Below are 26,891 nucleotides of genomic sequence, written 5' to 3' on the forward strand. Positions count from 1 at the left end.
ATTCAATATTCAAAGCTTAATAAACAATGAAACCAGAGATGATTCAGGACATTAAAACAGGAGAACTAAGACAAATGCTCTTATTCTGGTTATGTGTTTTCCAGCAGTATATCAGAGCTTATTAGCTTTCTTCTAATCTTCCCCTCTCTTTATTAGCTGAATGTGACCACCTCCTTCATACTTAATGTACATTATAACCTCAGAGTTCAACTTTCCCTGCTTGAAGGAACGGGGATTCAAAAGGGGGGCTGGGCAATAAGGGGTTTTCTCGGTCAGTGATAGTGTGCTCCAAACTTTAATGGCAATTGGGAAAGTAGTAGCTGTAAGGTGCCAAAGCACTGTGTGTGGCACCCCCGTCCTAACCAATTGGTAGCTTTACCTGAGGTTTTGATACTAGAGATTACCTGGTTATTTGGCAGATATAGTCCAATATTGTTTACTGGACTTAATCTGTACTTGTCATATTCTGTATGCTTGGTACTATTCTAGGTCATGCAGAAATCAAAATCAAAATCATGATCTCTGCCAAAGAACTTGTACTTGTTTGAAAGAAGACAAATATGAAGTCTTCTGTAGTAGGTGTAAAGACCAGAGGCTTTAGAGTTTTACAGTCATATCCTCACTGTTTCTTCCTTTAATTCCTAGGTCTGTGGTTTGGCATATTTATTTAAACTTTGAGTCTATTTCCTTACCTGTGGTATAGAATACTAATGTCAGTCTTACAAGACTGTCATGGTCATTAATACCTGGCACACAGGAGATGTTTAGTGAACCGCGGTTGCTCTTATCATGGTCGTTGTTATTAAGACTGATAGACCATTAGAAAATATGATAGTTTATTACACCAAATAACTCTGTTCATTGAATATTGTGTTATTCACAGTGTTCACATTGAATACTGTGTTACTCAACCTGTGTGTTCAATCTTTGTTTTATCCTTTTAGAGATGATGAAGAGAAAAAAAAGTCTTCATCAGAAGGTACTGATGAGAAGGCTAATGGAACACATCCAAAGACCATCAGCCGTATTGGGAGTACTACCAACCCATTCTTGGACATTCCTCATGACCCAAATGCTGCTGTGTACAAAAGTGGATTCTTGGCTCGGAAAATCCACGCAGATATGGATGGAAAGAAGAGTAAGCATCATTTGTTGACATTTTCTATTTCATTTATTTTGTCTTTAAGATAGGCTCAAAATCTAAAGTGAATTTATCTGAAGTAAAGTGAAAGGATAAAGAAAAATTATATTATGTTTATTTAGAAAAGTATTATTGAAATTTGGTAAAGCCTCTAACCCTAAATCTGAAATCCATTATGCACCTGCTCTTCTGCAAGTAGAATTATAGAACTTCAGAACTGGAAGATTTCTTACAGACTATTCATTTCTAACCTCTTATTCATTTATGTATTCTTGCCTTCAACAAATAATTTTTAGTACCTGCTATGTGCTAGGCATCAAAAATACAGTAGTGTATAGAATGGACAAGGGCCCTGTCTTCATGGAGTTTACACTTTCTGGTGGTTGAAGGAAAGGCTGGATTTATAACACATAGAATGATAAATAGTGTGAGGTCCTTGAGACAAAGCAAGGAGGGTTAGAATTGAGATCTAAGCACATGTGGAGCGCTGACCTCTGTGGAAGATGGATGGGTGCAGTGTAGGTGAGTGTGGTGTGCTTAGTCCTAGGAAATGGAAGGAGGCCCATGTGACAGGATTATCTACTGACACATGATGTTGGAAGTTTGAGTGGAATGGAGTCTGTTTCTATGTTTAGAATAGCCTTTGCAGAGTATGAAATAGCAATTGTATATAGTTGGATAGACTAAGATAGCTGTTAATGCATGAATTAACAGCTTTAATGCAGAATTAATGCAGAATTAGGCTACAGCTCTATATTATTTCTAACCACCTCCAGACACAGACATGCAGCGCTGGGATGGACAGTCCTGCCGTTTCCACCTGTGCTGGGCATTTTTTCTTAATGTGTTAGCATATTCTATTAGGGTACAATCAAGAGAAACGTTGTAACAGTGTAGCTGTACACTGACTTACAATGCTGAGCAAGCCTTGCTGTCCCCAGTTCTGTAGGAGCGCCCCACCGTGGTTCTGGGCACTCTGTGCACCAGCCCGCTAGCCTATGCCGTTTTCTCTAACTGTGCCGGCACTCCAGTGGCTGCGCGGGACAGTGAGTCTAACGGCTTAGGAGAAAAGGGCAAGGAGACGCCTCAAGATGAAGAATTGTCTCCAGGACATTTTCTGCATTTCTTTCTCTTTATTGTTTTTGCATATCATATTTATTCTTTTTTTTATTGAGGTATAATTGATTTACAATATTTTATTAGTCTCAGGTGTACAACATAATGATTCAGAAATTTTATAGATTACACTCCATGTATATCAATAGTTATTATGAAATATTGGCTGTAATTCCCTGTGCTGTACAATATATCCTTGTAGCTTGTTTATTTTATACATAGTAGTTTGTATCCCTTAATTCCCCACCCCTATTTTGCCTCTCCCCACAGTAAACACTAGTTTGTTCTCTATATCTGTGAGTCCGTTTCTTTTTTGTAATATTCATTAATTTGTTTTATTTTTTAGAGTCCACGTATAAGTGATGAAACACAGTATTTGTCTTTCTCTGTCTGACTTATTTCACTAAGCATAATACCCTCCAGGTTCATTCATGTTGCTGCAAATGGCAGAATTTCATTCTTTTTTATGGCTGAGTAATAGTCCATTGTGTGTGTATACATTTATATATATCACATCTTCTTTATCCATTTATCTGTTGATGGACATCTAGGTTGCTTCCATATCTTGGCTGAAAAGTTAGCTGATAGCCTTATGGGAGATTCTTTGTAAGTAACTTGTTGCTTTTCCCTTGTTGCTTTTAATATTCTGTCTTTATTTTTAACTTTTGCCATTTTAATTACAATGTGTTGGTGTGGTCCTTTTTGGGTTTCAGACTCTCTGTGGATTTTCAACCAAGAAGTCTATTTCCTTTCCCAGGTTAGGGAAGTTTTCAGCTATTATATATTCAAATATGTTGTTTTCCACTTTCTCTCTTCTCCTTCTGGTACCCCTATAAGGTGAATGTTAGCACATTTGATGTTGTCCCAGAGGTCTCTTGAACTGTCCTCATTTCTTTTTATTCTTTTTTCTTGTTTTGCTCAGCAGCAGCGATTCCCACTGCTCTGTCTTCCAGCTCGCTCATCCGTTCCTCTGTATCATTTAATCTACTGTTGATTCCTTCTAGTGTATTTTTTCATTTCAGTTATTGTATTCTTTATCTCCGTTTGGTTGTTCTTTATAGTTTCTAACTCTTTATTAAAAACTTCTAATTTCTCACTCTGTTCATCCATTCTTCTCCCAAGTTCTTTGATCATCTTTACGATCATTACCCTGAACTCTTTCTCAGGTAGGTTGCCTGTCTCCACTTTGCTTAGTTCTCCTTCTGGGGTTTTATCTTGTTCCTTTCTTTGGAACATGTTCCTCTGTCACCTCATTTTGCCTTATTTGCTGGTTTCATTTCTGTGTATCTAAGTTGGTTACATTTCCTGACCTTGGAGAAGTGGCCTTCTGTAGGAGACATCTTGTGTGTCCTGGCAGCGCACTCCCCTCTGGTCACCAGGGCTGGATGCTCTAGGGGTGCCCCCTCTGTGGACTGTGGGTCCCCCTCTTGTGGTGGGCCGACTGGTGTGGGCAGTCTCGTAGACATGGCTGGCCCCTGGTCTGGTTGCTGGCCAGGCCCTCCTTGTGTAGAGGTTGCTGGTCACTGGTTGGTAGGCCTGAGTCACAAGGTGGCTGGCAGCCTCACTCCTGGTGAGCCCCAGAGCTTGTGCTGGCCCACTGGTGGGCAGGGCCAGGTCCTGGGGTCTAGCTGCAGGACCCAGGGGTGCCAGAGCTGGTATCAGACTGCTGGTCAGTGGGGCTGGACCCTGGGGCAGCTGGCTGAGGGGCCCAGTGTGCCTCAGAGCTGGGGTTGGCCTGAAGGTAGGTAGGGCCAGGGCCCAGCTGGTGGGTGGGCTGGGTCTGTAGGCTCCAGGGCTGAGGTTTTCCTTGGGCATGTCTCTGCCTGCTGGTGGGTAATGCTGGTCCCAAGGCTAGAGCAGGCTCACTGGTGGGTGGGGTCAAGGTCCAGGAGATTCTGGGGCTGGTGCCTGTTCACTGGTGTGCGGAGCTGGGGCATGAGGTCTCTGGCTGCAGGGCCCTGGGGTTCCTGGGTCTAGTGCCCGTGCACTGGCGTGTGTGGCTGGGTCCTGGACCCTCTGGTGGACAAGGCCGTGTCCAGGGGCAGTGGTGGGCTCGAGGGTCTTAAGGCAGCCTATCTGCTGGTGGGTGGGACTGTGTCCCCACCTAGTTAGTTGCTTGGCCTGAGGTGTCCCCGTACTGGTTCCTTCAGGTTGGTGGGTAGAGGCGGGGCTGGGTCCTGAGGCTAGTAAGTTAGAGGGAGAATTCCAAGAGGTGCTCGCCAGACCAGCGTCCACATGGTAGAACGAGCTCCCCAAATAGCTGCTGCCAGTGTCTGCGTCCCCAAGGTGAGCTGCAGTTGCCTCCTGCCTCTCTGAGGGGCTCTCCAAGATCAGCAGGTGGGTCTAACCCTGGCTCCTTTCAAATTACTGCTTCTGTCTTGGGTCCCAGAGCGTGTGAGATTCTGTGTGTGCCCTTTAAGAGTGAGGTCTCTTTCCCACAGCCCTCTGGGCAATCTCCTGAAAGTCAGCCCCACTGGCCTTCAAAGCTAAATATTCTGGGGGCTCATCTTCCTGACGCAGGACCCCTGAGCTTGGGAGCCAGATGTGGGGCACGGACCCCTCACTCCGTGCGGAGAACCTCTGCAGTTGTAACTATTCTCCCGTTTGTGGGTTGCCCACCCCAGGGTGTGGTCTTGGCTGTACCGTGACTCCGCCCTCAAACCCATCTCACTGTGGTCTGTTCCTTATGTCTTTAGTTGTAGAAAATCTCTTTTGATAGGTTCTGGTCTTTTTCGTAAGTGGTTGTAATTTTGTGTGTCTGTGGGAGGAGGTGAGCTCGGGGGCTTCCTGCTCCGCCCTTGTGGGAACCCCGCTCAGCTTTATTCTTTGGAAGGGGAGGCTTTCACGTGGCTGGATGCGTGATTACTAGCGGCACGGCAGAGCATGCGTTCAGTTCTGTCTCCTGACCTCCACTGTAGTGTATTCTGGGGCAGGACTGTGACCTGTGTGACTGACACCCGCGTGGTTGCACTGGCGAGAGGAGAGTTCCCTCCAGCAGGGGCGAGATACAGTTCTCGGAGAAAGGGTGATCTTCTTGGTAGACAAAGCCGGCGACGTTCATCTCTTTGTCCCCAGCACACACACACCCTCTTTCTCCATACATTGAGTTCAAACAGTGCTTTTGCCCAACATGGCACAGTTTCCCATCTCTAACCACAGATCTCCTCACCTCTGTCCCGTGTGTCTAGCTGTGGCTCCCGTCTCCAAGGCTGGTTGGTGTCCATTCTCCTCAGGCAGGGATGTAGCTTAACTCTACAGGCTAACTGAAAAATACAGAATATCTGACATACTTCATATAAAGTACTAGAGGCAAAAAACAGAATAACTGCAGTTTAAAATGCCAGTTCTAGAAAAGGCGAAAGAGGCAGCAGAACAGCTGTCGCTGATTCAGTGTCTGTTGCTACATCCTGCTTGATGGGCTGACCAAGCTAATGCACTTGAGCGTCTTTTCACTGAGTCACTTCCCTGGGTAACTTATTCCAGAGCATCCGCAGGTTCAACCTGTTGACATTTGCTTTGCCCATGTTTTCCTGGGCCACCTCTGAGGATTTTTGGAGAGAGTCCCCCTGCTGGGAGCTCTGATCGCTTAGCAGCCCTATGAGAAGGAGCACAGGCCCAAACCATCGCAGTCCCCTTGCACCAGGCTAGAGGTTTTCCTGCCAGTGAAACTCCTTTAAAAGCCTTAGTTATCTCCTTTGAGAACTTCTGGCTGGTTAGGGCAGTTTTAAGTGCCACGGGGCTTTTTTCTGTTTAGCAGCTTAAGAAGTTCTGCCTGTTACCTGCCTCTGCTTCAGTCTCTGTTTCTGCTTCTGCTTCAGAACCCAAAATAGGTGGGAAAACAGATGGATCAGGTAAGACGGGGCTAATTGGGCCCAGTCTCCAGACTTCACTCCAGCCGGTTGCTTTATCACAGAGGGCTTCTTCACTTCTGCCTTTGAGAGAGGGTTTTTGGGAGGAGTCTTGAAGTTTCAGCCTTTAATTCCTCAGGCTCTTCCTAGATATTCCCATTTCAGTTTTTCATGGTTTTTAAAATCACGTAAGTATGGGCAGATAATTCAACTTTTTCAGTAGAAAGTGCATAGTTTCTAATGATAATTTACATACACTAAAATTTACCAATTTAAAGTACATAGTTTGAGTTCTGAAAAATGAATACAGTTGTGTGACTACCATCACAATCAAGATACATAACATTTCCATTACCTGAAAAAGGTCTTGCAGTTAATTCCTTCCACCTTTACTCCCAGCCCATGGCAACCACTTATCTGTCCTTGGGCACTGAGCTTTTTCTTTTCTATAATTTCAATAAATGGAATCATGCATATTTTTTTGTGCTTGGCCTCTTTCACTTGGTAGTGTTGTTTGCAGATTCATCCATATTGTGTGCTGCGTTAGTTTGTAGTTTGTCTCCTTTTATTGCTGAGTAGTATATTCATTCCATTGTTTGACTATCTTACAGTTTACACATACACCAGCTGGGCATTTGGGTTGTTTTCAGTTTGGAGCTATTATAAATAAACCTGCTTTGGATATTCTCAAACAAGTCTTTGCATGTGCATATGTTTTCATCTCTTTTCAGAAGGTACCTAAGAGTGAGGGAGTGAGCTTGCTGGGATGTGTACTAAGTATATATTTAACTTTATAAAAAACTTCCAAACTGTTTTCTAATGTGTCTGTAATGTTTTGCATTTCTGCCACCTGTGCATGTTACGTCCTCTTGATAAAATGATCCCTTTGTCATGAAATGACCTTTCTCATTCCTGGTCACATTCCTTATTTTGAAATCTACTTTGTCTAATATTAATATAGTAACTCTAGCTTTCCTTTCAGTTTTTGCTAGAAATTTTTTCTAGCTTTTTAACCTTATTCTGTGATCTTGTCTTTAAAATTGTTTTATACAGCATACTTGTGGGTCTTTTCAACCAACAATCTGTCTTTTGATTGGAGTGTTTATACCATTTACATTTATAGTAATTACTGATATCGTTGACTTTAATTCTGCCATCTTGCTCTTTGATATTTACTTACTCCGTCTTTTATTTCTTCCTCTTTTCCTGACTTGTTTGGGACTGTGTGTGTTTTGTGGCGTCGGGGGTTCGGCCTTTCTTCACTGTTGGCATATTAGCTGTACCTCTTTGTTTAAACATTTTAATGAGTGCTGGAGGGTTTACAGTATAGTCTTTAACTTGTCACAGTCTGCCTTCAAATTTTACCACTTCATGTGTAGTTTGGAATCTTTATAACAGGTTACTTCCCTTCCTCTTTACTAGGATTGTGCTATTGTCATACATTTTAATTATGTATATAAAACTCATACTCCATTGTTATATTTTTGCTTTAAACAGAAAGGTATTCTAGGGCTTCCCTGGTGGCGCAGTGGTTGAGAGTCTGCCTGCCAATGCGGGGGACGCGGGTTCGAGCCCTGGTCTGGGAGGATCCCGCGTGCCGCGGAGCGACTAGGCCCGTGAGCCACGGTTGCTGAGCCTGCGCGTCTGGAGCCTGTGCTCCGCAGCGGGAGGGGCCGCGATAGTGAGAGGCCTGCGCACCGCGATGAGGAGTGGCCCCCGCTTGCCACAGCTGGGGAGAGCCCTCGCACAGAAACGAAGACCCAACACAGCCATAAATAAATAAATAAATAAATAAATAAATAAATAAAATTTTAAAAAAAAAAAAAAAAAAAAAAAAAAAAAAAAAAAAAAGAAAGGTATTCTTTACTTTTACTCACATATTGACCATTCCTGGTGTACTGGGTTCCTTTTTGCAGTTTCACATTTCTATTTAGTATCTTTTTTTTTTCTGCCTGAACAATTTCTTTCAATATGTCTTATAGTAAACTGCTGGTGAGAAATGTTCTCATGTTTTATTGTTTAAAATAATATTAAGGCTGCACCTTAATTTTAGGAATTTATGTTCACTTGTGTGTAATTCCTTGGCAGTGTTTTCTTTTTTGTTCAGTAATTTAAAAATGTTGTTCCGTTGTTCTCTGCCCTGTGTGGTTTCAGACAAAGGGTCTGCTATCATTTTTTGTTCCTCTGTACCTAGTGCGGGTTTCTCCCGCTCTGGCCGCTCTCAAGATTTTTCTCTTTATATTTGATTTTAAGCAGTTTTATTATGAGGCGCCTTACTTTATGTTTTCCTTGCCTGGTTTTTTTTTTTGAAGTTCTTGGATTCATTGGTTTATATTTTTTACCAAGTCTGGAAATTTTTCAGCCATCATTTTTATAGTACCCACCCCTCTTCCTGGGACTCTAGTTTCCTGTATGTTGGACTATATTACACAAAAGTTTTGTTGAGACTGCTCAATTTTTTTCCTACTCTTTTTGTTTTTTCAGTACTTTAATAATTTTTTTTGCTATATATTCAAGTTTACTACAGTATTTTTATTCCATATATAGTATTTTTATCTTAGAAACTTCGATGTGAAACTTTTATATCCTGCATTTCTCTCCTTATCGAGTTTGTATCTTTCTTAATATCCTTGAGCATATTTCTCATATTTACAATAGCTGTTTTAAGGTCCTTCTCTTCAAATTCCTTTCTCTCTGTGCTTTTCTGGAACCGTTACATTCTTTGCATTTCGAGTAATTTTTGTTTGCATGCCAGACTTTGTGACATTTTTCGGGGTGCATTTGGTTTTATTCCTTTAAAGAATGTTGTATTTTATTCCATTGTCCAAATGAGTAACTTTCAGATTAGCTGAACCCTTTAGAGGCTTGCCTTTACCCTTTGTCGTGCTGGATCCAGAGCAGCCTTTATTTGGGGACTTATTTAGCTCCATTACTAAAGCATTATTACCCTTCTTTAGACTCTCTTCAATGCCCTGGTGTTATGAAGTCTTTCCACTCTGATAAGAACACAAGCTGTTCTTAGCCCTGTGAGCTCTTAAAATTACTCCTTCCAGTACTTATTTCTGATGAATCGGACCATTTCCTTTCACGTGTCTTCAGATCAGTGCTCCAGCCAAGATCTGGAGATCCCTCTGCAGATCTCCAGAGCTGTCGCTTTGTGCAGCTTTTCTCTCTCTTTTATTCTGCTCCATAAATTCTAGCCACCTCAGCCTCACCACACTCCCTCTTCAGCTCCTCAACTCAGCACTACTTCCAGGCACCTACTTTTACTGCTAGATCTTAGACGCTGCCTCCAAGCAGTAATCTGGGCTTAACCTTATTTGTTCCTTTCTCTTCTAAATCACAGTTCAGATCTGCCTATTGTACAGTGTTTGAAAACTTTTGCTTTATATATACTGTCCTATTTTCTAGTTGTTATGATTGGAGGGCAGTTTCTGTAACAATTAATCTTTAATGGGCATAACTAGAACTAAACTGATGATTGATCCCTGTTGTTAAGAAATTTCTTTCTAGTTGCCTCAGACCTCAAGACCTAATATTTACTGAGTTATGAAAGTGATCAGGAATTCTAGGTATTTGAGTACGACCAGGTGTGTATTTGGAGTCCCAGAACAGGATTTGTCTTCTTCCCAGCTAATCTTTTCCGTGCTTCCCAAATCCCTTTTGTTGGACTTCCAATCATATCTGGTTGAACTGGTTTATCTCACTGCTAGATGGCTACTGCTTCTTGGAAATGCACCAACGCCTGACCTGCTTCTGAATGCATCCTTCTGTTTTGAGAGGTAGTCACCATAAGCAAATTTGAAATATGTTTTATATTACTCATATCTAATGTGCTTTAAAATATATCACTTTTCATTTCTAATACATTAAAAAAGTAAAAAACAACAGTGGAGCTTTTCTGGAATAGGAGATCCAAATAATTTTTGAGAAATCTGTGTAATGATACCTTTTGGGCATATTATCCTGCTAATAAGTCTGTAGAAATTTATTCAGATTCATCATGTTCACTAGAGCCAGCGCTGTATTGCATTTGCACGTATATGTAAACGTGGGGAGGTGCTCTGACGATAGATAGTACTAAAAGTTTTTCATAAGTGAAGATTTGGGTCAAAACTCTATGGAAATCCTGATTAACTTGTCTCCAAAAGACCACTTGTCCAGCTCAAGGTTTGTATATTTCATTTTTTTAATTAGCTCTAAGTACTAAATTTGTCAGAGTATTTCCATAATTCCTCATATAAACATTTTTTAAAACTTGGAGATTTTCTTTGCTCTTATTTATTTATTTAGTCTTTTAAAGATATGGTCAGCTCAAAAATTTGTCCAGGAGACAAATCATGATTAAAAGCAAATGTTTTATCTCATAGAAGTATAGGTGTTTACCAAATCCATTAAATCTGACATTAAGGGAAAGCTTTGAATGGTCAAATTTAGAAAACAAAATGTATCTTCTGGATTTTGTCAGGTAGAATGAAAAATAAAGTTCAGTATAAGCTCTTAGCTTTATTAACCTGATGCATGATATTTGTGGAAATCAAGAAAGTGATTGGGAACAACAAGGTACTCAAAATATGAATGTTCTAAATGATGATGAATAACGAGGTAATTAAGTGATTACTCAATATTAGTGCTTTTCCTAAGCACTTCATGCATTGCTTCATTTAATCTTCGCCTTATAAAGCAGGTATTATTACTATTATCCCCATTTTAGTGAGGAGGAAATTCATCTTAAACTTATTAGCCAAAGCTGTAATATAGAATATCAGGATATCTGGTGGGACTAAAATCTGATTATACCAAACTAATTGTGGCACATTATTAAAAGCAGTGCCCATGAGAAAATATGTTTAGAAAACATTTAAGTTCTCCGTGTTTTGTGCAATCAGTACTATCTGTTACAATGTAGCATGTATTTAGATGACTAGAGGTCTCAGTCTAGGGCCAGTGGGGCCTGAACATTTCTTTTACTTGGCCAACCTAGCACTTTTTTGTAAATTGAATTGTGTGAATTTAGTTAGGCATTTTCTGGTTGACCGTAGTTTCCACAAACCCCTATATCATTATACCAGGGCTCCTTACACAATAATTGCTACTTTTCTAGCCCCAGAGTCTTTTGAGGTTGTGACCCACCTCCTCTCACCCCTGCCTCCCATTTAGACTGAGGTAGGCTTAAGGAGATGGGGGCAGACAGATGGGCAAGACCATACCTAGTGCTGAATTTGTACTTAAATGGTATCAACGTGGCAAAAAATGAAGTGCTTATCTAGTTTTACTACCACAGCCTATATAAGCTGAGATGCAAGAAATGAATTTTTTCCCTACATGAATTAAACACTCCTCAAAGTACCTAAGACTATACATGTACAAAGACTGTGTTAAATATAGCCTCTCTCCTCTTAGGAGCTTACATTTAGGTGTACCATACAGAGAGTAATTACCATCTAGAATCCACAGCACAAGTTTCTAAATACATATATTGTTAGCTAAGGTACCATATAAAACATTCAAAATTGAGTGGGAGAAGTACAGTTGGGACCATGCTGACATTCTCCGAGATAACAAGATATCCAAAGGGCAGTGGAATAGATAAGAGGGCCCAGAAGCAGCAGTGTCCAGTGTTTATGGTAACTTGATTATACAACAGAGGAATTGATTCAGATAATTAAAGACAACAGAACTATTTCAGTAAATGGTGCTCAGGGTGTGGGCGGTGGTATGTGTGGTGAGGTGAGGTATGTGGTGTCTGTGGAGGGGGTGAGGTGGGTGTAGTGTGTGTGCTTATGGAATGAGGGTAGGGTGGGCAGTATGTGTGTGTCTGTGTATGTTCCCCACCTCAGCCCAACCAGAAAAATCAGTTTCAGGTAGATTAAAGGTAAACATTTGAGAGATAAAATCTAAAATGTTTAGATCAAAATGTGAAACATCTTAATAACCTTTGGGTAGAGAAGGCTTTCTTAAGATTTAGAAAAACAAAAACAGTGAAAGGATATATTGCTATATATGATTACATTAATGTGAAGACTCCTCTTTTAAAAAGTTAGAAGGTAATCCACAGTTTGGGAGAAGATACTCTGTAGCATATTATATTACTAATAATGGATTAATATTGTGTGTGTAAAGGAATCTTAAATTAATTAGAAAGATGACATAACAGAAAAATGGGCAACAGTTGGAACAGACCATTCACAGAAAAAGAAATTGCAGTGATCCATAAATATATATGAAGAGATACTTAGCCTCACCAGTAATCAAGAATATTCAGATTAAACACACAGTGAGATATCATTTCACATATGTCACATTGGCCAGAATTTGAAAGAGTGGTAATACCGAATGCTGGCAAGGATTTTAGAGCAGTGAGCACTCTTCCACCCCGTGAATGTGAGTGTCGGTGGTATCACCACTTTGGAAGACAGTTGGCAATAATCAATAAAGTTGGAAGAGCCTACACCTGTGTCTCAGTTAACCCAGTCCTAGGTACGTATCTACAGAAACTCTTGCCATTTTACAAGGGGGGGATTGTTCATAGCAACATTATATTAGATCAGAATAAAACAACCTAAATGGCCCTTAATAAGAGATTGGAAAGGTTTCATATATTCATATAGTAGAAAACTATGTAACAGTGAAAAGCAAGTAACTAGAGTTACGATTTTTAACATGAATGACTCTCACAAAAAGTAATGTTTAATGAAAAAAAGCAACTTGCAGAAGAATGTGCACATATGGTAACATCTTAAAGCATGTAACACAGCACTATTTTTAATAGGAACACATTCACATATAGAAATCATTAAATATGGCTTAGTGGTTACCTCTGGCAAGGGGAAGAACATGCAGTCAGTGAGGAGTACCTAGCAATTCAACTATATTGACAATTTTTAAAAATTAGGTACACGTATGTTTCTTGCTCTTGATAACCTTCTGATCTCTTAATGTTTCATTATAAAATTTTTAAAACTTGATAGAACACCTGATTGCATGGGAAATTTAGAAGCAGTTGGTATTTTTCTTGAAATCTGTGCAAGAAAAATAATAATTATAAAACCAAAAACCCCAAAATTAGTATTCACCAGTGTAATATTTTAAACCTTCACCACAATAATAAAATTTTGGTTTTTTGTTTTTCACATTTAGAAATGTAAAAGATTTCATTATGGTTACACAATGGAGTGTAAATATTGTCCACCTTGACCCTGTAAGAGTACAGATGAAAGAATTTGGGGTATAAAAGTGGAGAGGGGAGAGCCCAAGGGAAACAGGGATAGAGCCATCATGCTACTCTTAGAGAGAAGTGGAAAGGGGCTACCTAATACCCAGGAAGCAGGAAATAATGTTGTTAGCATGCTCTTAAAACTACTGGGGCAACAAATAAGATGCAGATAAAAAGCCATACAAATGTACTGGGCAGGTGGAATGGAGCAGTCACATTTGCTAAGTCCTCATTTCTCGCAGCAGAAAATCAATAGAGAATTTTACAATCTATTATCACAGCACATTGTTTAGGGATATGATGCAAATTAACTACCCTGAGAAACAGTAAATGTTAAAAGGTGGTTTCTTTTGGAAAATGGTATTGGAGGAGTTGGGAAGAAGTGAATCAAAGAAGCTAATTATGTGGACATACCACTTTAATAATTTTGAAATATTTTAATCACATTTCCAGTATAGATTCTTCAGTGATTTTACCCACCTGAGATTTGTTTCCATTTGAAATGTTGAAATGTTAATTGCTTTTTAAGGGTGTGGGAGCCATATTTGTTTCACATTTTAGATCTCATTTTAAACACTTTGGATGTAAGGAGTGTTGAGTAGTGTCTTGAGAAGGTTAGGGGGTTTCACTCACTTTAGAGGGTTTTATACATTGCCTGTCAGTGAAAGTTTTGAAAATTCAGTCCCACATGTCAAATTTGAGAGAGTAGATGTTATTCTGAGTCACAGTTACTGAAAATAGAGTTTATAATGGCACTGCAGGCAGAATTCTTTGTTATTGTATAACACTGGGAACAGCGACACTGTAATTAAGAGATAATAAAAGTGGAATATTTTTTCCCAGAAGACAGTGTCTCCTCCTATTAGAGACAGACTCTTTAAGTGGAGGCAAAGCAAAGCAATTGTTTTAAAACTAGGCTAAGTTCCCCCCTCCTTGCCACTTTGCTGTTCTGTGGCAGCAGGGTTGTATAATGAAGCCCTGTGACACAAGGCCGAAGAGCAGTGCCATGAGGGTGGCCATTTGAGTCCTCAAGTAGGAGTTTGGTGGCGGTCTAGTTCTGGTGGCATTTAATCTGTGTTCGATGAGGAGTGCCTCTTCACAATTCTACATTTAGACTAAAAGAATAAGTTTTAGGTTTTTAAGTTCCATTTTGATGGCTCATGTCTTTCATTTAAAATCCACCCTTTCCTGCATTAGTGTTGGTTAAAAGAGGTCACCCACCATTCTCCTCAGAAGCAATACTTTTGACAAGGAATGTGGAATAGAAACTATAATCTTTTAGCACCAAAAACATCTGTTCAGAATCTGAATATTTCTTTCTGAAAGAAGAATGCACAGTTTTCACTACATCCGATTTTTAGAAATTATTCTGTTTGTACTGTTGACTCATTCTATTTATATTTTCAGTATAGTTAAAATTTAGGAGAAAGAAGAAAATAATCTTGATGTCTCTATGTTTGTTTATTACAGTTTATCAAAGTCTTCAGTAACCTGATGTAAATTTGAAATTAAAAATGCAATACTGGTTTCCTAAAGGAAATAATTATGGTGATGGAAATTTATGTACCAAAATTTTATCACTGGATAGTACAGAATTAAGAATTTGAGCTTTGAAACTAGGTAGATCATTGATTCATTTTAGAAGTTTTTTTTCTTTTTTGGACAGGATAGTAGAATTTATTGGTGGACAAGTAGGGAGGGGACAGTGCCAAGGCTCTCGCAAGTGCAGGGCCCGCCATGTGTCCAGGGGCCACGATTAGGGATGTATTTGACCTCACAGCCATCCGGGATGGGCCGCTTTTCTGCCACCATGCTTTCAAATTCATCCTCATTAAACTTAGTAAATCCCCCCTTCTTGGAGATGTGGATCTTCTGGCGGCCAGGGAACTTGAACTTGGCCCTGAGGAGGGCCTCAGTCACATGCTCCTTGTTCTGCAGCTTGGTGCGGATGGACATCATGACTTGGCCAGTGTGGACCCTGGCCACTGCACCCTGGGGCTTTCCAAAGGCACCGCACATACCTGTCTGGAGCCTCGATTGGGGGCAGCACACCAGTCATGAATGTCCACTGGAAAGGGCTGAATCCAACATCCCTTAGGGCAACGCATACTGGCAACAGGCTCATACACTACACTACCAAGGAGCCTGTGTTTGCAGCCACTGCACACCAGGCCCCCATGGGGAAAAGAGCACAGTCAGCTTAACTGGCTGCAAAGTAGAAATTCTTTCGAGCACCAGCTGTGTGCCAGTCCATTCACTCTTGATGGGAAATAAGGAGAGGGAGGGGATATACCTGAGCAGGTGTCATTCAGCTGAAAGCTGAATTGCGAAAGGAGGTCCATAACATCTTTGGATACAAATGGCATATATAAGAGTATTCCAGTGAGGGAAATAGGTAATGCAAAAGCCTCAAGGTGAGAATGCCACCTTAAGGTGCTTATTAGCACAGTGTCTGGCACATAGAAAGAACCTAATTGTTATTTAAGGACTTAATTGTTATTTTAGGTACAGAATATTAGCAGCAGCAGCAGCGTTATTGCCATCAGCTTCTTGGGAACAGCTGAATGACCAGCAAGAGCAATACAGTGTCACTCTTGCAGTCATTTTTAAAATGACATATGATATATAAGTAGAAATATTTAAAGGAAACAAGTATGATATCCCAATTTTGTGGCAGATGTGTGCATAGTAAAATGATTAGGAGCTTATATACTGAAATGCTCTCTGGTGGTTAGGCTGGTGATTTTACATATTTTTTCTATGTGTGGTTTTTTCTGTTATTTTCCATATTTTTTATTTACTTTGAAATTTTTTTTTGCCATTGACACTGGACGAATATAACTTACATTATCAGGGAAAATCAGTATTTTATGTTAAACATTTGTTATTTAAAATATAACATCAATGCAGTAGAATATTTAAAGGCCTAATGAAATATAATGATGTCTAAAATACAGTAAAATGTTTTCAAAATAAAGACAAATGGAAAAAGGTATAACAAACACTTAGCATGATTACCAATAAAAATTAATGACTGTTAAATAACAAAAATTCAATAAAATAAATTGAAAAGATATAATTGGCTTTATTAAACCATCAGTCAATTGGGCAGCATCCCACCTTGCAAGCAGAGAGGAGCTCAGAGGAGCCGTACAAAGTGGAAGGCTTTTATAGGCAGGAGGGAAGGGAAAAGGGGAGAGTGGTCACCTCATCTTCTTCTGGGGTATGGAAAGGGCCTGTGTAGCAGATTTCCTCCTTGCTGCTGACAAGAAACTTCCAGACTAGTTGGTTAAGACCATTCCTGGCGGAGGTTGTACTGCAATTACTGCAATTAGGTTAGTTATTAAGCCTCGATCTGGTGAGGTGGGCTGAGCACAAGTGACTCCATTTGGGGCCTGTTGTCTCTTTTTTAAGATGACTTATTAGGTGGTGGGTATTAAACCTCCCTTTAAAAAATCTGCTAATGGCTGTTGTGGTACTGTTCTTACCATAAATAAATTGGGGATGGGGATCGTTGACAAATGTTTCATGTTGTTTTAGCAGCACTTAGTAATTTGTCTCAAGGCTGCCTGTTGCAGTCCTCTTAGGAATGCAGTCCTGGTTACAAGGTGGGAAGTCCCAAGGTGGGAAGGGGTGAAGCTCTTCCAAGCACTGGCAGTCTAAACAAATGGAAGAGGTTGGCCTGACATGGAAAAGCTAAGAGTTGCACACATGGTGGCATCACTTCAGATGCAGTCCATGGCAGTGGGCTGTTTTCTGGCATCTGTGTCAGCGGCCTTGTAAGAAGGGTTGGGAACCATGTTTCAGAAAGAGGAGCTGGCAGTCTCTCCTGAAGCTCCTAAGTTTGGGGGAAAACAGTCAGACTGCTGTCATCTTCCCTGAGAACAGACTCTGTCTGCAGGCTGCTCTTCCTTGCCACTAGGAATTATTTTTGTTGACCTGTAGTAGCTTTTGCCCAGGGGTGCTTTAAAGGTGCCAATGGGGCTTGGGCTATTTTACAATTAAGGTAGCCTATTTGAATTCTATTTGTAGAAATGCATGCTCAGAAGCATCTTTGACTCTAAAGTTTATTGGTCATAAGGTTCTTGTGAAGTTGAAGAAACTTGATTTGGTGTCACTTGATGAGCCAGATTCAGGCTTATCTGATTTAGCAGTTACCGGCATTCCTCAGATAGACTGTAATAATTTACCCTTCCATTTTATTTTAGTATGTTGCTCTCTGTAAGTTTGATAATGAATCCTGTAAATTGCTCAAAAAATTATGAAAAAACATAGTATGCTTGATTTTCTTGGAGTTCAGTGTTCATACCTTTCACATATAATGAAGTTATTGAACTTCAGTAACATTTTGCTATTGTCCAGCTTTTTAAGGTGGTTATTAAAATAGCAAGTTCTCCAGCGTCTTCCTTCAGTTTATAAGAATTATGAGCATGGTGACTATGGTTAATAACACTGTATTACATAACTGAAAGTTGCTAAGAGGATAGATCTTAAAAGTCCTCATCACAAGAAAAAAACTGCAGCAATGTATGGTGATGTTAAGTACACTTATAGTGGTCACCATTTTGCAATATAGACAAATATTGAATCATGTTGTACACCTGAAACTAACACAATGTTACATGTCAGTTATATGTCAATTTTTTTTAAAAAGAATTATGGGATGGTGTTTGTTTCCTAGAATTTAAAGTCCCTTTCCACAGATGTCCATTCTTTAATAATTATTGAAAACCCATAGTTATTTGTCAAACTATGTTTGTTCCTTATGAGCCTGGGTCTTTACTGATATCTTATTTCCATATCTAACATCCTCTTGTTGAAATAATCTGTGTGAAAATTTTATCCTGCCTCCTCTTTGCTCTTTAACCAACCTGAGTTTTCAAATGTATTTCACATAAACGATGGAGACACTTTTAAAAAAAATTATCTTTAATGTTTGTTGAGTTGCCTCATCTACATGCCTATTTAGGACATCTGATGCTTTTCTTCTTTTTCGAGTTTCTAATCTGCTCTCTGGACACAGTAACAAATAGTACTTGCTTGGAGATTCCATTCTAGTATAGGGGGAGCTCAATAATAAATAGGTGGTATTTCAGGTGACTGTTAAGTGATCCAGAGAAAAATAAGGCAAGGTGAGGAGAGGAAGCCCTGGGGGAGGTGACATCTGAGCAGCAACATGATTGAAGTGAAGGGGCAGGTCATGCTGGTATCTGGGGAAGGAGCAGCCAAGAAAATGTGAGGGATAGTTAATAGATAGTTAATCTATCAAAATTCTAAAAAAGTTTATATGACTCTAGTATTTGTTTTTCCTGAAAAAATAACTATATTCTGGGTCATTTTTGTCTTTCTCGTTGCCTGCACACTTTTCCCGTAACCTTAGCTCATGATGATATGTTCTTATTATGTCCTGCCCTCTTCTCCAACCTCAGCACAAGTCCTTTACATTCTCCCTGTGCTTCTAGCAATGGCTAGCTGTGAAACCATCTCCAAGCTGAGTGGAGGAAGGTATTTGTTTACAAGCTGGGTTTGTACATTTTTATAGCTTATTACTTGGGTAGAAATTTCTCCATCAGCTTTTGTTCCTCCTCCCACTGTTCACTTCTACTGTTTGCATTCATGTTTGATGTCTCCAATGTCAAGACAGGACAGGACCTGGGACAAAATAGAAACAATAAATATGTTAATGAATGTGCTGTACTCCATCCTCCCCCCAATTAAATTAAGGGTGAAAGTTTACCCCTTTTCTATTAAAAATGCATCAGGAATGTCTGGGGCCGGTGTGTGGGGGAGTTTCTTCTCAAAATATTGACTTTAACAAAGAAGAATTTCTGAATACATGAATGATGTTTAAAAAGTAAGTCTTTGTGTTTTAGCATGGAAATTGGATGCATTTTCTTTTAGCAGACAGTATCCCTAACAATAAAAAATACACTTTTAAAAGATTCACATATATTAACTCATCTGATATTCATAATCATAACCCTATGAGGTGTAGGTAGCATTTAATTATTGTTTTACAGAGACAGTAAGTGACGCATGGAGAGGCTGACTTGCCCAAGGTCACTCAGGTGAAACCAGAATTTCAAATCATGTGCTCTCTGTGGAAAATACTATGTTGGCTTTTGTCCAGAGGCCATGCTGATAAAGGATGGTGGTGATCGGTGTTACGAGACTTCTGTAATTGAGATCCATGTTTTGATTCAGTGTCTTAGTCCAGATATACTGTAGAGAAGGCAGAGGACCAAAGAAAAATCCCCCTTTTCTTTCTGCTGAAAACGAAATCCTCATTTAGAACCTTCTCTGACTTGTAAACCCTACACATGGGTAGAATTAGTGACTTCCTTCTCTCTTTACCTGCTTGAAACCTCCACTGTGGTTGCTTTCGGTTAGTGCCATGCTACCATTTGGTTTATACAGCTTCTCATGTTGTATTAAGTTTCATTGTTAATGTGAACTGTTTGGGGGTAGGGTTTGTGTCCTGATAACCTTTATGAAACAACACTGTAAAGTAATTATTGTATGTTGTAGTGTCATTTTATAGATTTATAACCAGAGATGTTAGGCAACTTGTTGAAAGTCAGAGAAATAGTAGACAGCAGGGTATGAATAAAATCCAAGTTTCCTGGTTCTTGGTCCAGAGTACTTTCTGCCATTCCAGAAAGATCGATTTAGGGTAAGAGTCTTGACTTCTTAAAGGAATAGAATCACATCCGGAGTGAACATCATCCTGCCAGGGGCATCCTGGGGAGCATATTCTTCCAATTCTCGCTTGTGTTTCATGTTCTGTTCTCTACCAGTGATGTAAACCTATTTCTGTTATAAAAAGAAGGAAATATTTTTCAGGGAAAAACAATAGGTATAGGTTGTACTTCTAGTTCCTGTAAGGCTGCCCCAGTTTTTCCTTTTATAAAATAGAGTTGACTGCAGGTAACAGCTCCCAGTCGTAAAGAGAAAGATTATAAGGATTAACTGATTTTTTTTAAGTGTGTAAATTGCCTTAAATGTTTCAAAGGTAAATGATTTAGAAATATAAGATAGTAATAGTACTGTTTTATTTCTACCACTCTGTTATAAACCTGGAGATAATTAACACTATGAGTTGCTTAATATTGTGTGAGTTTTCTCCCAAAGGTAACTTCTGTTGTGCACAGCTGGGATTCCATTGCTTCAAGCAGTAATCTGAGTGAGTGTCTCAGTTACTCAACTAAGATTTAATGGTACTTCTTATGGTGGTACCTGAGAATATTTTATGAAACGAAGTTAGGGATAAATATACAAGGATTACTGTTAACTTCACATAATGATTTGTAGGGAGAGCTGTCATCCATGAATTTATCTAAATCCTTTGCATACCAGTCACAGAAAGCAAACTCCCCCTGCCTGGGGTGCACCTCCAGCTGCCTCAGTGACGTAGAATTGAAGAGCTTGCTTCCTACCAAGGTAGTATATCTCTTCATCCTATAATAGAGATACTTTAAGAATTTTGCCCAGTTTTCAGATGCTGTCACTAGGGAATTAAACTTTAGAAATGTCTTGTGCCTTTTACAAATCTCGTACAGACATGTCCCAGTTGTGCAGTGTAGAAGGGCTTTTGCTGAGCACATCTTTGCTTCCAAGTTCAGCAAGGTGTTAGATTTATTTTGGAATGCCCTCGGTGGTATGGCATTATTTTAAATGTCTTTCTCCCATTAACATAGAGAAATTGAAGGTATTTTACATGGAGCTTATTACATCCTCACATTTCCCTTGTTTCCTAGCCTGGCAGGGCCTCCATTGTTAGCCTTCAGGCCATAACTTAAGAATTGTTTCTAATTAGTGTGGATATGGCTTACTGACCTTCTCTACCATTTGGGGAAAAAATGACATTTTTGTCACTTTACTGGGGCAATGGAAGAATGTTTTTCAAGCCAAGAGACAAGAAAGAAAGGTTTGTGTATTAAAAGAAAAAATAGACACTGTCCATACTATGTCTTTCTATGCTTCTTAAGTCTTTCTGATATTAAACTTGAAGAAAAGGAAAAAGTAGATAATCAGGGAACCCACAGTGAGGAGTGGTCAAAAACAGGCCAAGATTTTGATGAAAATAGAAAAATTGGAACAGTAAGATCTTAAACGCAATCTGTTCCCAGTTCGGTTCAGAAGAAATTAAAGTTGGAGAGTATAGCATGCAAATAAAAACCTTTGCATGAAGCTTATACCTTTTGGTGAATTAAAAAAATAAATATCTTTATTTTCTGGCATATATCCATCATTACTCTTTACTGAATATTTCATTGCTCAGGAATATTTTATACTTTCCTCTATGAAAGAAGGGTGACAGGCTGTGCTTTCATTTTTGGTTGTGCATTTAACTATTTTTTAAAGATCAGTGGCAGTAACTGAAGGCAAAATATTGTTCATTGTACTTCATATTTTCAAGAAGACTTCTTCAAATGTATAATAAAGATCAGAATATTAATAAGAACTGGTTTATAATATTGAAGATTTAATGATAGTTTCACTACTGCTCAGGTTTGGAACAACTGCGAATTTCTCTTTTGCAGAAATGTGTTGTGTGTGTGTGTGTGGTGTAGAATAATCACAGAGGCCTGTTGACTTTTTTGTTTCTTGTTTTACTTTGAATATCACCCCTGTATCTCAGAGTTAACCAACTGATTGTTGCTGAGTCTAGTTTGACTGCTCTCTCCCTGCATACAAACCAGAGTAAAAGTGGCCAGTGCGATAGGGAACCTAGTGCTGCAGGTTAGTGAAGTCTCAGAGTCCACATCTGTAAAATGAAGAATATAGAAGTGGCTCCTCACAGAGTTGTGGGCTTTAGTTAACACACATCCAGTTTTGGAACAGTGCTTAAAACAGTATGTTCTCGATAAATGTTAGCTGATGCTATCACTACTGCTATTAGCCTTATTACTCTGCAAAGTGCTAGGTGAGCTAGGGGGCAGACGCAGGATCACGCCTCAGTTCTGAGCTGCATCGCCATGAGCAGGGGTGCTTCTGAAGGCGTCAGCGAGATCAGAGAACACACCTAGCTTGCATTCCCCTGCTGTCCCATCTTCTCGTTCCCTGCCGTCTATGCTTACCTCACTGGAATAGTACGCCTGACTATTGCAAAGGATTGTCACCTGGAGAGTTTCCCCTTAATGTATCCATAGAACATGTTTCCTCCTCCGAGTTGCACTAGACAGTAGCTTTGAAATCCGTATGTAGGTAGCCCCCTCAGTAGCTTACACCACCTCTCAGAGCTGCAGATGTAGTTATAATAGAGACATCAATGTGAAATAGAGGCAGTGATACGTAACTGAAAGGATCGTTTGGATCAAACAGAACGTGTATAACGCTTGCCCAGTGCTCAGAGCGCTGTGGTGTAGGTGCTCGGTTAGCACTGCTGCCTTCCCCTTTCTTTCCAGTTCTTTGTCTTTATTGTGCACCTCTATCCATATTTTGGGCTTTTTCTCTCATGTGGGCGATTGTAATAGCCTCCTTCCTTGTTCTAGTTTCTCTCATCCTGTCCTCAGCTCCTACCTCCTTATCCTGCTTCAAATGAATTCTAGATTATAAAATTTGTGAATGAATTCTTCAAGAGAAAAGAAAGAACTAGAAAGTCTTTTTTGGCAATACGATGGCCTACAAATTCCAAAACTCGTACATTATAAAACATCTAAAAGTGATTAAAATATTTTTAAACACCTTTTAAATGAGTGGCTGAGCCTGTAACAGTGAAAGGGAAATGAGTACAAATCTAGGAAGTGAGCTAGCCCTGGGACTGCTAAGCCCTCAGGGCATCTGTGGATCTGGGTGCCCAAGGAGTACTGGAGATAAAACTAGCAGCTTTTGGCACAGAGGACAAAAAGATAGAGTATGAAGGAGCAGTGAAGACGCCTGTGGGGTAGACTGAGAAGTTAGAGTATCAGAAGTTTCAATAGCGGAGACAATGGAGAGACAGTATTCAAACATATGATGACTGCAAGTGTTTGGAAATGATACCTGGGAAGCCCAGAGCTGGATAAACGTGAAGAAACCTGTGCGTAAACATAACATGAAGTAATGTCTTCATGAGAAAAAGTAATTGTCCACCTAGAATTTTTTTAAATTAATTAATTTATTTATTTTTGGCTGCGTTGGGTCTTTGTTGCTGCGCACGGGCTTTCTCTAGTTGTGGCAAGCGAGGGCTACTATTCTTTGCGGTGCTCGGGCTTCTCATTGCGGTGGCTTCTCTTGTTGCAGAGCATGGTCTCTAGGTGCGTGGGCTTCAGTAGTTGTGGCACGCGGGCTCAGTAGTTGTGGCTCGCGGGCTCTAGAGCGCAGGCTCAGTAGTTGTAGTGCACGGGCTCAGTTGCTCTGCGGCATGTGGGATCTTCCCAGACCAGGGCTCGAACCCGTGTCCCCTGCATTGGCAGGCAGATTCTCAGCCACTGCGCCACCAGGGAAGTCCCTAGAATTTTTTATGAAATAAAGACATTTTCATATGAAGAAAAACAGAAGAAGATTTGCCACCGAAAGACCCTCACTAAAAGAACTTCTAAGTATAGATTTCAAGAAGTAGTTGAAAATGGCCTCCAAAAACAACCTGAGTTACAGAAGTAACAAATAAAGTTAATATTATAGTAAACATGAGGGAAAATCTAAGCAGACAGTGGCAATTTATACAAAATGTCTACTTCAGTAGTATTAAACAAGACAAAAGTAATAGACACTGTTATCATGTAAGGTTGGAGACAGTTGATGAGTTAAAATACGCCAAGATTCTTTTATTTTCAAGAAGAAGGAAAGCAGTCTTTGGACTCTGGGTATGCATGTTAAAAATAGCCGTGGAAGCGTAGTCTAGTGCACAAAACAGTATCTTTTCATCAAGTTTGGCAAATACCTTTTCACAGTAGGCACCCAGATATTTGTTAAAATGCATCTACCTACCAACCCGCTACCACCCTTGTAGTTAGAGCCTTGCAGTAGGATACATCTGGTTTCCAATCAGTAACCTCACTGATTCCTTCCACCATGTTCATTATGTAACTACAGTTATAGCTCTTTCCCCAGCCTTCTGTACTTAATAATGTATGTGCTATGATGTCAGATTTAACTCCCTCTACAGTTGTCATTATGAGGGACAATGCTCCCCATTCACTGGGGTCCAGCCCTTGTGTTTCACGTGGCAAGCCTCACCAAGGGTGCCAAAGCCATAGCCACACTGTGTGTGTGTGGCTTTAAAATCAGGGCCGCTGAGGCTGCCTCTACAGCCTTCCCATCCTGTTTAGTGCACAGTGGTTCCTTTCTTCCCTGAATTCCACTGTAAAATGGAGGTAATACTAGTGTCTTATTTTTAGCATTGTGGTGTCCGTTAAACAACTAAGTTATAATTGACCAAAAACAAGACTAAGTTTTACACTTCTGTGGGAGCTGGAAAAATAGAGCATGGCACACAGGGTTAATGCTCCCTGACTCAGCATTAGTCACCCACAGGTGACTTGAGATCCGAGTTCGGTTGGAGAGGTCTTTGGGATCCATTTCTAGGAGGCTTAGTGTGGTAAAGATGAAGATCTGTTAAAAGTTTTTGTGAACATGTACACGAATTTGTTACCAAATTGGTGGACTAGACCCACACTGGGGTCCTAACCCGCGAGGAGACTCCTTGTCTCCGTCAAGGAGGTTCTTTTTCTGCTCGGATTCACACAGCCAATAACGAAACCAGTGAAGAGCCTGGGACAGCACAGGCTTTATTCAACGGCCAAAGAATGGAAAGAAGCCAGAACTTGGTTCCCAAATCAACTTTTTTTTTTATTATTTATTTATTTATTTATTTTTGGCTGTGTTGGGTCTTCGTTTCTGTGCGAGGGCTTTGTCCAGTTGCGGCAAGCGGGGGCCACTCTTCATCGCGGTGCGCGGGCCTCTCACTATTGCGGCCTCTCTTGTTGCGGAGCACAGGCTCCAGACGCGCAGGCTCAGTAGCCGTGGCTCACGGGCCCAGCTGCTCTGCGGCATGTGGGATCTTCCCAGACCAGGGCTCGAACCCGTGTGCCCTGCATTGGCAGGCAGATTCTCAACCACTGCGCCACCAGGGAAGCCCCCCAAATCAACTTCTTAACCCAATTCAGGCAGAGACACAATGTACATAGGAGGGTCCAGGTAAAAGGGAGGGAATTGGAAAGAGAGGGAGGAATATTCATGAATAGAGGTGTGGTTTGGATCCGGACCTGATGCAACATTCCTTTTCAGTCCTTGTATGGGCTTTTCCAGTTGTTGTCATGGCAGTTGTTAACTATCCTGGTGCCAGTGGGTGTGTTGATTAGCTAATATGGCTCAAGGTCACTGGAAGTCAAATCTTCCCCCATCTTGGGCTTAGTTGGTTCTAACCAGTTCTTCTTTTTCTCCTTGCAGCTTCCTCCTGAAACTTAGATAAGAGCAATTGGTTTGCATTTGAGGGAGGGGCAGGGTTATGATTCTGGGGCAACAACCTTGGTAACAGATTACTAGATTTCTACTTGAAAAACGGAAAACTAGATTTGTAAATCTTTACACTGAAGGAATCTCAAGATGCCACTAAATTAGTTTTAGGGCTTTGGGGAAAGCCTTTCAAATCCAGGACCTATGTTCCTCCTATAGAAAACAGAAGGGTTTCTCTAAGTTCTTCTCCAGCATTAGCCAGTGCTTTGCCTTAAGTTATATGAATTATCCACATTTTAAAATGAAGCAGCTGAAGTCCTGAGAGGTTGGGAGACTGGTCGGGAGTTACTGAATTAGGGTTAGTGGGTGAGAGGAGAGGTTTGAGACAAGGTCTAGAGACCAGCTGGTCTGCCTTCCAGCAGGTACCTCCACCACACCAGCTGCCTCTGTCCTGCTCTGCAGCAGCAGCTCCTGCAGCCCGGGGCCACTTGTGTGTGCCCTGCTCTCACATGGCCCGGATCAGAATTTGACATCTATTGAAAAAGGCAGTCAACATTTATTTCATATATATATATATATGATGATCTATGGCTTTCTTTATAGTAGCCACTTGTTTTTCTTTATAAAGAAGGTTATGGCGCTTCCCTGGTGGCGCAGTGGTTAAGAATCCACCTGCCAACACAGGGGACATGGGTTTGAGTCCTGGTCCAGGAAGATCCCACATGCCGTGGAGCAACTGAGCCCGTGTGCTACAACTACTGAGCCTGCGCTCTAGAGCCGCGAGCCACAACTACTGAGCCAACGAGCCACAACTACTGAAGCCCACACGCCTAGAGCCTGTGCTCCGTAACAAGAGAAGCCACCACAGTGAGAAGCCCCCACGCCGCAATGAAGAGTAGCCCCCACTCGCCGCAACTAGAGAAAGCCCACGTGCAGCAACGAAGACCCAACACAGCCAAAAATAAATAAATAAATAAATTTAAAAAAAAAGAAGATTATGGTATACATTTTTTGATCATTTATTTTTGAGTACACACTTTAAAACCTTACGTGGTGGAAACAGATGGGATGAAATTTTTTTATTTCTCCTGGAAACCTACAGAGTGGATGTTTTGAGTCCTTTTTTTGCCAGGTGGATATCTCAGTATGGTATTGGCAGGAGCACCCATGTTCTGTAGGTGGCTATTCACCT

At 40.5% G+C, this 26,891-nt stretch overlaps 1 protein-coding gene and 1 long non-coding RNA gene across 14 annotated transcripts in view; both read left to right on the forward strand.

Moving 5' to 3' along the window:
- PSD3 (pleckstrin and Sec7 domain containing 3) overlaps positions 1-26,891 on the forward strand; it is a 568,569-nt gene that overhangs the window by 462,633 nt on the left and 79,045 nt on the right. For all 13 annotated transcript variants that reach the window (XM_082374818.1, XM_082374819.1, XM_082374827.1 and 10 more), the window contains one exon: positions 945-1,138. In XM_082374818.1, the coding sequence (XP_082230944.1) occupies positions 945-1,138 (194 nt within the window). The remainder of the gene's footprint in view (positions 1-944; positions 1,139-26,891) is intronic.
- Positions 4,258-26,396, forward strand: LOC309619601. Its single transcript, XR_014239077.1, has 3 exons — positions 4,258-7,606; positions 7,962-25,071; positions 25,380-26,396. It is a non-coding gene; the product is annotated as an uncharacterized lncRNA (long non-coding RNA).

This window comes from Balaenoptera borealis, assembly GCF_965194805.1.
Source record: "Balaenoptera borealis genome assembly, chromosome: 21".
Taxonomy (NCBI): domain Eukaryota; kingdom Metazoa; phylum Chordata; class Mammalia; order Artiodactyla; family Balaenopteridae; genus Balaenoptera; species Balaenoptera borealis.